The sequence below is a fragment of the Dicentrarchus labrax genome, unplaced genomic scaffold (genome assembly GCF_905237075.1).
Source record: "Dicentrarchus labrax unplaced genomic scaffold, dlabrax2021, whole genome shotgun sequence".
Taxonomy (NCBI): Eukaryota; Metazoa; Chordata; class Actinopteri; family Moronidae; genus Dicentrarchus; species Dicentrarchus labrax.
The window spans coordinates 26,793,280-26,807,063 of NW_026136702.1; the positions used below are offsets into that span (position 1 = coordinate 26,793,280).

Below are 13,784 nucleotides of genomic sequence, written 5' to 3' on the forward strand. Positions count from 1 at the left end.
GATAAATTCCCTTGGAGGAGTTCGTTCAAATACAACGCGAAAAATCACAGAAAATGACCAAAAAAATCAAAATGGCTGACTTTGATGCCACGCCACGGACACGCCCTTTAATTTACATGCACAAATAGCACAACTTTTATTCAGCACCATTTTTTGACTGTACTGACCAATTTTGAAGTAGATCCGATAAATTCCCTAGGAGGAGTTTGTTCAAATACAACGTGAAAAAATAACAGAAAATGACCAAAAAAATCAAAATGGCTGACTTTGATGCCACGCCATGGACACGCCCTTTAATGTACATGCACAAATAGCACAACTTTTAATCAGCACCATTTTTTGACTGTACTGACCAATTTTGAAGTAGATCCGATAAATTCCCTAGGAGGAGTTCGTTCAAATACAACGCGAAAAATTCACCGAAAATGCGCACGGAATTCACTATGGCCAATTTGGAGGGCATGCTACAGACCGTAGCATGCACATGCACGAATAGCACAACTTTTAATGAGAACCATTTTTTGACTGTACTCACAAATTTTGAAGCAGATCCGATAAATTCTCTAGGAGGAGTTCGTTCAAATACAACGCGAAAAGTTCGGCGAAAGTGAAAATCAAAATCAAAATGGCCGACTTCCTGTGGGGTTTCGGGTATGGGTCCAAGAGGCTTTTTTGTACGTCCTGGCATGTTACACGTGCCTACCGAGTTTCGTACATATCAGTGAAACGTGGCGCCGGGGCTGCTTTTTTTTTATCCTGTAGGGGGCGCTACAAACACGACAAACACGTTTTTTGGTATGTGAGCTTCAGGCACCACTCTACACGTGTCTTGTGAATTTCATATTCATAACTATTACGGTCTCCGCACAGTGATTTACCATGCCACCAGAGCGCCACCTAGTGGCAGATTGTTGACACATTTTTTACTATGCAGAAGTTATTAGCCTAAACACACTTTTTATGAGAGTAGCGCCACCTAGTGGCCAACCCGAAAGCGATGCATAGAATATCCCGAATTTTCACCAGGCCTGACAACTCTGCCAAATAAAATTGACTTTTCGTATATGTTCGGGGGGGCAAAAATGCAGTCGAAGGGGCCTAAAAAAAATAGGTAAGAAATCGAGCAAAAACAATAGGGACCTCCAGCGGTCGCTGGCTCAGTCCCTAATAAGAAACGAAGCAAAAACAATATGGACCTCCAGCAGTCACTTGCTTGGTCCCTAATAATAGGGAAGAAGAAACGAAGCAAAAACAATAGGGACCTCCAGCGGTTGCTTGCGAGGTCCCTAAATATCAGTGATATTAGCAATGGCAGTCAAGCAGGACCATGGTAGGAGGCTCCACTAGGATCCATGAGAAAGCACAAGAACTCCAGAGAAGAAATGAAGTTAGTAACATGCATTAAGGGGACATGAATGAGTGCAGTAAGAGAGGAGCTCAGTGCACCATGGGAAATCCCCCGATAGTCTAGGCCTATAGCAGCATAACTAAGGGATGGTTCAGGACTCACCTGAGCCAACCCTAACTATAAGCTTTATCAAAGAGGAATGTCTTAAGCCTACTCTTGAATGTGGAGAGGGTGTCTGCCTCCCGAACCACAACTGGAAGCTGATTCCACAGGAGAGGAGCTTGGTAACTGAAGGCTCTTGCTCCTGTTCTACTTTTAGAGACTATAGGAACCACAAGTAGCCCTGCATTCAGAGAACGCAGTGTTCTGGTTGGGTAGTAGGGTACTATGAGCTCTTTAAGATATGAAGGGGCCTGACGCTTTGAGTGGTCGGAAGACTAGAAAGGCGCTATACAAGTACAGGTCCATTTACCATTTACCATGAAGAGCTTCATAGGTGAGGAGGAGGATTTTAAATTCTATTCTAAATTTTACAGGGAGCCAGTGCAGAGAAGCTTATACAGGAGAGATGTGATCTGAACGCTGCAGCGTTTTGAATTAATTGGAGCGTCTTAATGGACTTATTGGGGCAGCCTGATAATAAAGAGTTGCAGTAATCCAGCCTAGAAGTAACAAATGCATGGATTAGTTTTTCTGCATCCATCTGTGACAGAATGTGTCTAATTTTTGTAATATTACGTAAATGAAAGAAGGCGGTCCTAGAGGTCTGCTTTATGTGGGAGTTAAATGACAAATCCTGATCAAGGATAACTCCAAGATTCCTGACAGTGGTGCTAGAGGCCAAGGTAATGCCATCTAGAGTAACTATATCTTTAGACAGTGAGTAACATTTTTGGGGCCAAGTACAAGAATTTTGTTTTTTTCTGAGTTTAACATCAGAAAATTGCAGCTCATCCAGGATTTTGTGTCCTTAAGACATGTTTGTAATTTAGATAATTGATTAATTTCATCGGGATTGATCGATAGATATAACTGCGTATCATCTGCATAACAGTGAAAGTTAATGGAGTGATTTCTAATAATGTTGCCTAAAGGGAGCACATATAAAGTAAATAGTATTGGTCCAAGTACAGAACCTTGTGGAACTCCCATGACTGGAACTGTAGTATTTATTGAAGATTCATTGTTAACGTGTACAACCTCCGAACGATCTGATGAAGTATGACTTAAACCAACTTAGTGCAATTCCTTTAATGCCAATTTGATGCTCAAGTCTCTGTAAAAGAATATTATGGTCAATGGTGTCAAATGTAGCACAAAGATCTAATAATACAAGTACAGAAACAAGTCCATTGTCGGAAGCAATCAAAAGGTCATTATTAACTTCAACCAGAGCTGTCTCTATGCTGTGATGAACTCTAAATCCTGACTCAAATAAACTATTGTTATGTAGAAAGTCACACAACTCTTTGGCGACTACTTTCTCCAGAATCTTAGAGAGGAAGGGGAGGTTGGAAATCGGTCTATAGTTGGCTAAAACCCCTGGGTCAAGAGTGGGCTTTTTAAGAAGGGGTTTAATTACAGCTACTTTAGAGCAGCGGTTCTCAAACTGGGGTCCGCGAGGCATAGCTTGGGGGTCCGCAAAATAATTTGCAATAAATTATTAAAGTTATGCCGTATCATTAAAAATTGCCTAAGTACACATGGGAACCACTGCGCCAATAAAACAGAAATACTGATCCAAGTACTCCCGCTTACATTAGCTTTGGGCCAATCAAAACTCTCAAAGGATTGTATCACGTGAATCTGACACACATCACTCGCTCGCATCACTTACAGCTCCTGCTGATGTCTAGCTAGCTAGTGGCGATGGATGCCTATTTAAGACCTTCCACTTCATCAAGTGATGCTAAGCCCAAACCAGCTAAACTGAGGAGATATGTTAACAGTTATGTCCATATTTATAGTCATTTGAAAATATAAGGGGGGTCCTTGGAAAATTTTCTTCCCTATAAGGGGTCCTTGGCCCCAAAAAGTTTGAGAACCCCTGCTTTAGAGGACTGTGATACATGTCCTGATAATAAAGAAAGATTAATCATATCTAGTAAAGAAGTGCCAATTAACGGTACAATTTCGTTAAGCAGCCTAGTTGGGATTTCTATTTCAAAGCAATTGCTTTTAAAAGGATTAATAATTGCATTAAAGGAATATCTGTCAAACAGAATGTAGAATGGAAAGGGATGTGGCAAAAGTAATTCACACTTTAGATACACAAAAGAAAAATACGCTGTCTTCCTCACCTGTTCACTAGTGGCAGAGCTGAGCACACGAAGACCTTCTTAGTTTATAATAAATCGTTTTTTTGTTCCGTCGCATGCATATAGTGTACTAAGGATATTGCTTACCCTCCGGCCAGTTTGTATTTTCAATATTCTTTTGTATCATATGAGCTACTCTGTGACTAAAATGTTGATAATGTGGGAAATAGCCTGTAGTTATAGTAATTGATCATGTTTATATCAATGTGTGCTTATCAATAACAGATGAGTGCAACAGGGATCAGTTCAACAAGGAAAGAGAACCTTTCTCCCTCTCTTCCTCTATCCTTTGAGTATCAAAAGTTTACTTTTTCTATCTGCAGTTCTGGATATGGCACGCCATGTGCCTTTATATCGGGCCCTACTGGAGCTGCTGAGGGCCATTTCCACCTGCACAGCCCTGGTTCCTTTGCTGCTGCCTCTCTCTGGAGACCCGGGGCAGGATGAGGAAGAGGAGGACGAAGAACACTCTGAGGGACAGACCTCTGTTGGTATGCTGCTGGCCAAGATGAAGACGTGTGTAGACACGTACACCAATCGCCTCAGGTGAGATGGAGAAAATCCATAGTTAATGGTGATTAATGTAATGATTACATTTCTTTAAATTAGAGTTTTTAATTTTGCAGATTGCAACCAACTGAATAACACTAGCCTTCTAAGCATGTAGTCCCTATCTAGAGCCAATGTTTTGTTTGTCCCTTTGGGGCAACTGTAGAAACATGGCGGTTCAGCATGGCAGACCTCTCTGTAAATTAAAAACAGCTAATTCTAAGGCAACAAAAACGTTGATGTGATTATACACTAATGAAAACACACAAGGGCTGCACAATTAATTGAAAGATTATCAAAATTGCAATATTGCCAAGTGCAATTTGTTTGATAAAGGTCACAGTATTATAATAATAAACTTGATTTATACAGCACTTTTTACAAGTAAAATATATTTTAGGTGCCCATGAGGCAAAATAAATCTTACAATTAAAATCCTATAAAAGTGAGGTAGAATAAAAAGACCCCCATCAGTACACATAAGTACTGACAATAAAACAGATAAAACATATTACAAAATGATTTGCACTGGGGCAAATAATATAGTAATAATAATAACGATGATGATAATAATTATAATGATGATAATAATAGGTATATAGCTGCATATAAATATGTTTTGGGCTAAAACAGACAGACATACATAAGTAATGATAACTAATTTATAACCTTAATCCAGCCCTGAATGTGCCACTCCAGAAAAACACACTCCAATATCATTCACACTCCAATAGTGATCCGCTGGGAATCTGTAGCATCCATATCACCCTGTTCAAACATGGCATTAAAATACACACAGGGTGATGTGAATGTACCCCAAGAGCCATTGAGGACACATTGAGATGCTGAGATGCTTTGGGAGGTGCTCAGGGACACAAGGACACATTTTCAGTAATGTGTTGAGTGTTTTATTATGGCATGAAAAGGCTTTACCCTCACCAGAAAAAATCACTATACTGTACTTTGTAAATAATGCCCCTGTTCATAGGGCACAAGGGGTCACTGATTGCTTTGATGAGTATGAAAATGATGTGAAACTATGGTCTTCACAGTCACCAGATCTCAACCCAGTTGAACAACTATGGGAGATTTGTGCTCCTACCACCACCATCAACAAAAAACCAACTAAGGAAATATCTTTTGTTAAAATGCTGTTCCATCCCTCTAGTAGAGTTCCAGACTTTTAGAATAACATCTGGTTTCAAACACCTTACTAAGAATCCTCATGTTGGCTCCATTTGTCACCCATCTCTATATGCATATACTGTAGACACACACATATACATACAAGAGAGAGATGTGACCACAGCATCTTCAGATGAGTGAGCTCATCTTCCTTACTGACAGCTCCTGCCAGCCTCTTGACAACATGCTGTAATCAGGTTTACATACACACACAGCATACATTCAAAGTGCCTGACTATGAATGATGTATCTGATGGTATTTTTAGAAAATGTCTGTCATGAATGTTGTAGCAGCCATCCTGTGGCAGCATGGTTCATTTAAGGTACCGCAGGAAGAAAACCTTATAGTTCCTCATATGCCAGTGAGACAGCAGGGCATTACTGAAGCTGCCCCACATGGTCAAGGCATATAATTAGCTCTTAATGTTTGAAGTTCATACTTTATCTAAGTTTAGTCAAAATATAAAAAAAATAAAATCTGCTCCATTAACAAGGGAAGAACAATCAGCTCTGTTAGATTTGTAATTAGGCCAGTGAATGATTTGTAGACCACAAGCATTCATTTTTTAAAAGGTTAAATAGTAACAGCTCTAAAATTAAGGCTAGGCTGTATAACGTCAAATTAGGAGTGTGAAAAGTTGATACATTTGTGTTTGTTTATATGGTGATATCAGTATGTATCAGCATAGTAAATTTTTTGGAAACCCACTGTGAAACCATTCATTTCATAGATGAAATAAACACACAGGAGTGTCTTTTTGGTAAGTCAATAAGTCCAAAGAACTTTATCACACTGACACAAAATATAAAATCCAATATTGCTATCTGTTCATTAATTTGCATCATTCCCCACACTTATTTGATATATCGAGAAACATTTAAGGGCTAGCTGCCATAGTATGGAAAAAATCTCTGAAGCTGGATACATTTATATTGTAGCTCGTATCTTCATATCCTCCACCCCTTCCTGAAATCCATATCATCAGTAATTGTTGATTTTATCTCAGTAACATTAAATAAGACTATAGCTTTTAAATCCATCCTTAGTGTATTGAGTTTGCTAAAGTCTAACACGACTGCCATGGTGTCTTCCTGCTTTTTACCCCCTGCTGAAATTGCTGCAGCATGTTACCAAATCTCACTTAAAAATCTGTTGGCTTGTAATATTTCTACACTTTACTTCAATTGTATCTCACAGTACTTTATGCTCTGTTATATTATTTTCTATAATATATGTGAAATAAGGAGTATCTGTGTTGACCTGCTGTGATAAGAAGATTTAGACAGGACATAAAAAACAACTGACTAGAAATGCCAAAAATCTGAAATGAGTAACAAAAACATTAAGTTTTTATTCTTCTTTACCTTTGTGATAATTCACATAAATTTGGATCTCTGAAATCCAGGTTCTTATAATATTACATTGTGGCTAAATGTATGTTTGTGTGTGTTCCAGGTCAAAGAAAGATAAGAGTAAAGGTGTGGTGAAGACAGATAGCGCAGATCCAGAACCCGAGGGTTTGACTCTGCTGGTGCCTGACATCCAAAGGACAGCTGAGATTGTCTACGCTGCTACTACCAGCCTACGGCAGGCCAACCAGGGTATGTACACAACACACACACGGCTTTATTGCCAAACACTGTAGCAGCTCATTTAAATCACAGCCTGAAGACTCTTGGATAACAGCAATACATTTGTATGTCAGTACATTTGAACTCATGCCCAGCACAAACCCAGCTTCATGTAAAATGCGTTTTGAGTTTGGTGTTTCGAACAGAAATATGAAGCTTCAACACTGAAACACAAACAAGTCCTGACCACATTTTGTTCTCCACTACTGTTGGCTGGCATCCAGTATTTTTCATTTGCCTTCTCTCAGTTTGATCCGAGTTATTTCAGCAGGTCCTAAATCTCCTGTCTCCATTTTTTTCTCACACCCTGATCTGTCATCTGTGTCACAAGGACAAGAAAATGGGGCTCTATGTTTAGCTTACCAAAAAGTATGAATTCCCTCAGCTGTGATTGACTGCATCCTGACAATTTAATCTTAATCAAGGACGCTATTGGCCTGTTTTTGAAAGTTGAGCTTGACCAAACAGTCTCAAGCTACAGCTGGAACTCACCCTAGGTATTACCTAAAACTCCTTCAAATGTGACATCTGTGGCTCTTTAATGGACTGTACTCCTGAGTTCTCTAAGATTGATCCACAATCCTTGTTGCCTTGAGGCTCTGCAATCACTCCTAAGCCTGAGTCTGTTCAGGGTGTATCACAGGATTTAGACTTTGTATTGTAAAGGGCAAAGTACACATGTCTTAACTTGTGTTGGGCATAGAGAAATAAAGAGAGAAAAGAGATTCTTTTAGCTACCCATTAGTCACCTTAAGAAAGCAGCTCCATCAATAAAACGTCCACCACATGATCACCCCATTGTTGGTAGTGGAGTTGTTCTTCTGCCCACCTAATATACAGAACACAGAAATGGTCAGGTGGCAGACGGACTGTAGCCACTTATTGTCTGGATTAGGGCTGCCACTGACTAAAGAACTGTAGTTGACTAGTAGTCGTTAAATAAAGCAAATAGTCAGCTAGTCGCAGTACGTTTATGATATTAATTTAATTATTTAAATATGAATATTTTAACAACCATCTGTTAAATGCTAACAGAAAAAGTGTTAATGATTCTGAATGTGTCGGAACAACCAACAAGGTGACTGAACATTTAGTTCATTTAATGTGTACACTGTAAATAATTTTCCTGTAATATAACAGTAAAGAGCTGGCAGCAGGGACACCAGCAATATACCGTTTTTTTTACGGTATTCATCCGTAAAATGATTTTATAGTAGTAGACTGTTAACAAGAAATACGGTATATTTCTGTTATTCTTTAATTTACGGTAAAGAGCTGGCGGCGGGGACGCCAGCAATATACTGTAATTTTACGGTATTCATACTGTAAATTGACTTTACAGTAGTAGTCTGTAAACCAGAAATACAGTATATTTCTGTATTCAAACTGTTAAATGATTTCACAGTCACATACAGTAAAAAAAAATAAAATAAATGCAGCATATTTCTATGATTATTTGGAAATTACAATAGTATTCTGTTTAACTTGTTATTTTAACTTCTCAGTTTACTGTAGACAGACACAGTACATAATATAAGAACTCAATTTAGCAGTTTCCTAAAATATTAGTCTTAAATGCAATCAATATTAGAACTTCATTATTCTCAGGGCTATAGACAATTGCTTAAGCACTTTTGTGAATATTGTTCAAAATAAGCAATGAAAAATTAGAGAGAATCAAAATCATTTATTTCAAAAGGCAATATCAACATGAATACTGAATACTGCTACTTTCAAAAAATGGAAAAAAAGAAAATAAACCCTGTTGGACGACGCTGAGAAGAGATTTCGAGTAGCAAACAGAAACAGCCGAGTAGTGTCTGCTTTAGACTATGGCGATAAACTTAAATTCTTAAATTGCTTGTCAGAGCATAACCTGCTTGTCAAGGCATGACCTATAGCTGACTTTTTGGGCCAATGTCAATATTATTTAATATTGTCTTTAACACATAAGTTTGAACACTTGTTCAATAATACAATGGGTCTAAGAAAAAGACCAACGCAACAAATACAGAGGAAATATGAGTTTAACCTTTCCTGTGAGGTATGCTTATGTTCTTGCAAAAACCCATTTAAAATACAATCTCAGAATTTACTGCAATAAACTGCTGCCAGTAAAAATATACAACAGTAAGAGAATTTTGAAACACATAAAACTCCTCAAAATAGTCCTGTGAGTTCGATTAAAATTTCCTCAAAACTCAACTTAAAAGATTTACATTATGTAATCTGCAATGCATTTTCTGTCTGTTAAAATGCAGAATATGCAGAATTGACAACATTTACAAATGTAAGAACATTTTTAAAAAGTTCATTAAGGCCATTTCCAAACTATTACAGTAGAGTTAGAACATTTTGACAATATGCATCAATAATATGGATCAAAAACAACATTTAGGGAAGAAACTGTAATAGGCCCCTGTGCCAATGCAAGCTTGCGACTTGCAGTTAACTTCTTAAAATAGTCCTGTGAGGTAGGTTTGTGTTTTTACGTCTTAGTTCCGGTGGGAGTCTGGGTTGGTGTGAACGGCCCTGATTCAAATCTTGTGGATCCAGGAGAGATGACCATCAGTTCGTTAGTCGCTGTTCCTCTGTAGCATTATTCCAGTGTTGCCACTGTCAAACAATAACAAACAAATATTATACAATCAGGAATGTACAATATACCCTCCAAGCTAATGCTTATGAAGCTAATAATACCACTTCTCTTGTGGCTTAATGTGGCAATGCCAGACTGTCAAAACAACACATGGACAAACCGAACTAGCTGAATTCCGTTAGCTCATTGTAAAACACACTTCATTAAAAGTCGACACAATCAAAATAAAACTCACCAAAACTATCTCTAGGCGATGTTCCAAAAATCCTATGGTTTGGTTGAAATAAATCGTTAACCACCGGGCAAGATATAATTATTCCAGTAGCCTAATGCTATTTTCCATCTGCTGATGTTGGCCTCTCGTTAACAGGTGCTGCTCCTCGGATGCAGACCAAGATTAAACAAAGAAAATAAGATTTTAATTAACTTACCGTTTAATTTTGTAGATGCAAGACCGGAATGATGGTGATGAAGACCTGTGATATATAGCACATGTCCGCTAAATTGTGCGTCCTGCTGTCCTCTCCTGGAAAATTTTCAAAAAATACTGTCGTGTCCTGTAATTTAAAACATCAGCATACTGTTTACGGCCTCTGTCCTGTTGCTCCAAGTTAAGAAGCCCACAATGCATTGCTAACTACAGTACCTCACTGTTAAACATGAAAACTGTATTTTAGTGTTGAAAACTGGCTGTAAATTTTACAGCAATTGCTTACAGTGTAGTAGTGGCAGCAGCAGTATATGAAACAGTGCGTGTCCGTGTTGCAACAACCACTGATACTTTTGTCCCGGTGACAAGGCGCACCTCCCAAACAGAGTTTAACATTGTTCATTGGCCATCATTTTTATAAGTTACAATTAAGGCTGTTGTGATGACCACAGTAATGAAATCCTGCACTATTGACAAGCTAACCTCAGTGGATGGCGAGCCACTGCCACAACCACATGTTATGTGCAGCATTCGTTTTTTTAAGAGCTAAAAGCGTACCAGAGGTGCAGACTGAAGAGACTCAATACAACAGAAGCCCTGTCTAAAACATGGTGCTACTCAGTATCCCTCAATTCACAGCCCAGGATTACCACATAGGAGAAAGCCACAAAGCTGCTGTGTTTTGCGGTGTGAGTGTTTCGGTTTAACAAGTAAACTGCTGACTTTCAGCAGAATAACTGGCAACTAACTGGCAATTTTATTCGGCCACTTAACAGGGTCAATAATTGGCAGGTGATTTGATGAAGCATATGTCTCTCTATCATGGACAAACTTCAACCAATCAGATCAATGAATCATATAACGTAGTCAAACTAATACTGAGGCCAGTTGGGAGAAGAGAGAAAATAGTACTGTTTTTTTCCAAACCCAAAAGTGAGCACACCCAGTAATGTCAGTGTACAAGAAAACTAAGTACAGTAGGTCAAAGTTGAGTCAGGCAGTCAATCTGTAAACTGTGATGTATGTTTACAGCACATAGTTTGCCTTTAAGTTTTATTGCTTCTCTTTCTATTAAGTTTGGCTAATCCGAGGGCTTGTTTACGCCCAGTCTTTGTTGTCTTGTACTTGTCGCTCCATCTGACTTTTTAGACTTTTTATGTCGCCATATTATTTCAGTTATTACTGTGGTGAGTACAATCTTATCTTAACCAGTGCAATGGCCAACCAATGTCCCGAGCAATACAAATAAAAGCCAAGTTGTAATCAATTGTAGTCATCCTTTTGTAAACTTTCTCAGACACATGCTTGAAAAAACCTGTTGTGAAGAAGCAATTTTAACATCAACTCTACAGGTCTAGGTAATATTGTTTTGTCATAGTTGTTTCCAGCAGCCTTTCTGCACATACAGCAGTATGTGCATGTCTATACTGTGTGTTTCTCAAAGCAGGCTGGTCTTGCAGGATTTTTACCATGGAAGACGTCCTGAAGTTGATGCTTCTCAAGGTACACTCTTAATGCTTCCAACCTGCTCTTTTTCACCTCCTTACCAGAGAGGAAGCTGGTGGAGTCTTCGAGGAAAGTGTCAAGTCGGCCTAAGCCACTGTCCATTCTACGCTCTCTGGAGGAAAAATACGTAGCTGCCATGAAGAAGCTGCAGTTTGGTGAGTTTTTGGTGTATGTACACATTTATATATGTATGTTTAGTTTTTCCTTTACACATTACATGTGTTGGAGCCCAATGCCTGTTGCCAAAGTTTTCCTTTGTGCACACGTTAGCAAAAACTACGCCATAATCCACCATTTATCTATAGTATGGGAGGGCGGGAGCAGGCAAACAGACTTTTTCCCTCTCTCTAGTATAAAATGATTTTCTCTTTTCTGCTTGTCTCTATTTCTCTCCACTGGCTCATATGGTGAATAAGTCTAAATCCATGTAATATTAATATCAATGCAAAGACGACAGTACGGATGAGTCCTCCTCCGGCACACTATAGTGAAAGAGAGCCAGAAAATCTCTGAGTTTATATGAGAAATATGCACTCAGAAGGGGTTGATGATGGTAAATTGATGGTAAATGGACCTGTACTTGTATAGCCTTTCTAGTCTTCCGACCACTTGTACACTTATGCCACATTCACCATTTCACACACATTCACTCACTGATGGCACTGAAACAGAACAGAAACTAACTCATTCATACACATTCACACACCGATACACAGCATTGGGAGCAATTCGGGGTTCAGTATCTTGCTCAAGGATACTTCTAGGGCTGCAACGATTCCTCGAGTACCTCGAGTAACTCGATTACAAAAAATGATCGAGGAATTTCCTCTGCCTCGAAGCCTCGCTTCTTTTTAGTGTGACACAATGTGCAACGGCGTTACTAGCGGCGTTATTTTTTCAGTAACGGGGTAATCTAATTAAGTACTTTTCCCATCGTTGCAAAGCCGTTACCGTTACTGAGAATGTAAAGTGGCGTGTTACTTGCGTTCCTACAATGTGGTGAATGAAGCGCAGCGGTGTCAGGCTTTCTGACAGCCACACATCAGCTGCCGGGAGAGGGCAGGGTGGTGATGATGACACCGTTGCAAATGCGATGATGATTGGCTGGGTGGGTGGATGCCAAGACAGAGACAATAGCGACGAGCTAGGGAAATTCAAAGGTAGCGATATCAAACTGGAAGTACCGACACTACTACTCGCTTACTGAAGTTAAAGGCAAGAATGTTTATGTAACATGCACTATGCCCAGGAAGAAAGTCTTTATCCACGTCTGCCTCAAGCAACTCAAATCTTATGAAGCACCTCACAGCAACACATGCTAACATGCCACTTGTTGCTGCTGCTAACCCAACCTCAAGCCGAGATGCAGCTAGCGTGAGCTCCAGTGAAGGAGAAGGAGCCACTCCGTTAAAACAAGCAAAGCATAATTTTTCGTGTCAGTAACAGGTGGCGACTAGGGCCGAGCTGAACACACTGATTGCAAGGTATGTTGTTGAAAACATGCTACCCCTGTCCATTATTTCTATGCATATGGCCGGCTGCAATCTCTTGAGTTCAAATAAATACCAAATGTTCTGAAATACTGTATATAGTGTTTTTATTCTTCATTCAGTTATTATAAACATATTTTACGTTATAGAAGATGTTATAGAATGTAATAGCGTTATAGGACATAAAAAATAATGTCAGTTACTTTGCTGAGTAACTAATTACTTTTACAATGTGGTAACTGGAAGAGACAGAAGAATTCGAAGGTGTGGGATCATTTTAAATTAAAATTAAGGACAACATCGTGGTGTGTGTACATATGGACAACATTTTTATTTTATTTTTGATACTTAGAAAAAATAAGTGGGAAACAATTTTATTGATTTTATTTAATTTTATGTCTCAGGAAATGAAGTGAATTTGAATGTAAGTAATTTTATTTATTTATATTTGAAAACGATTTACTAGTTTACATAATATGTATAATAATAAATAAATGTAAATTTTTCTTAAATAGGAAACAAACTGTTTTTATTATTAAGTGATCTGTCTTGTTTTCTATTGTATATTTAAAATTGATCTTTAGCAAAAGTATGTTTTATCCGATTACTTGATTAATCAATGGAATATTCGATAGAATACTGGATTACCAAAATATTCGATAGCTGCAGCCCTAGATACTTCGACATGTGGCGGGAGGCGATTAGTGGACGACCTGCTCTGCCTCTG

The 13,784-nt window shown here is 38.6% G+C and overlaps 1 protein-coding gene across 5 annotated transcripts in view; it reads left to right on the top strand.

Annotated features, from left to right (window-relative positions):
- The window catches only part of birc6 (baculoviral IAP repeat containing 6), a 134,951-nt gene that overhangs the window by 104,633 nt on the left and 16,534 nt on the right, over positions 1–13,784 (top strand). For all 5 annotated transcript variants that reach the window (XM_051422552.1, XM_051422585.1, XM_051422560.1 and 2 more), the window contains exons 65-67: positions 3,990–4,212; positions 6,857–7,002; positions 11,612–11,722. In XM_051422552.1, coding sequence (XP_051278512.1) covers positions 3,990–4,212; positions 6,857–7,002; positions 11,612–11,722 — 480 coding nt within the window. The remainder of the gene's footprint in view (positions 1–3,989; positions 4,213–6,856; positions 7,003–11,611; positions 11,723–13,784) is intronic.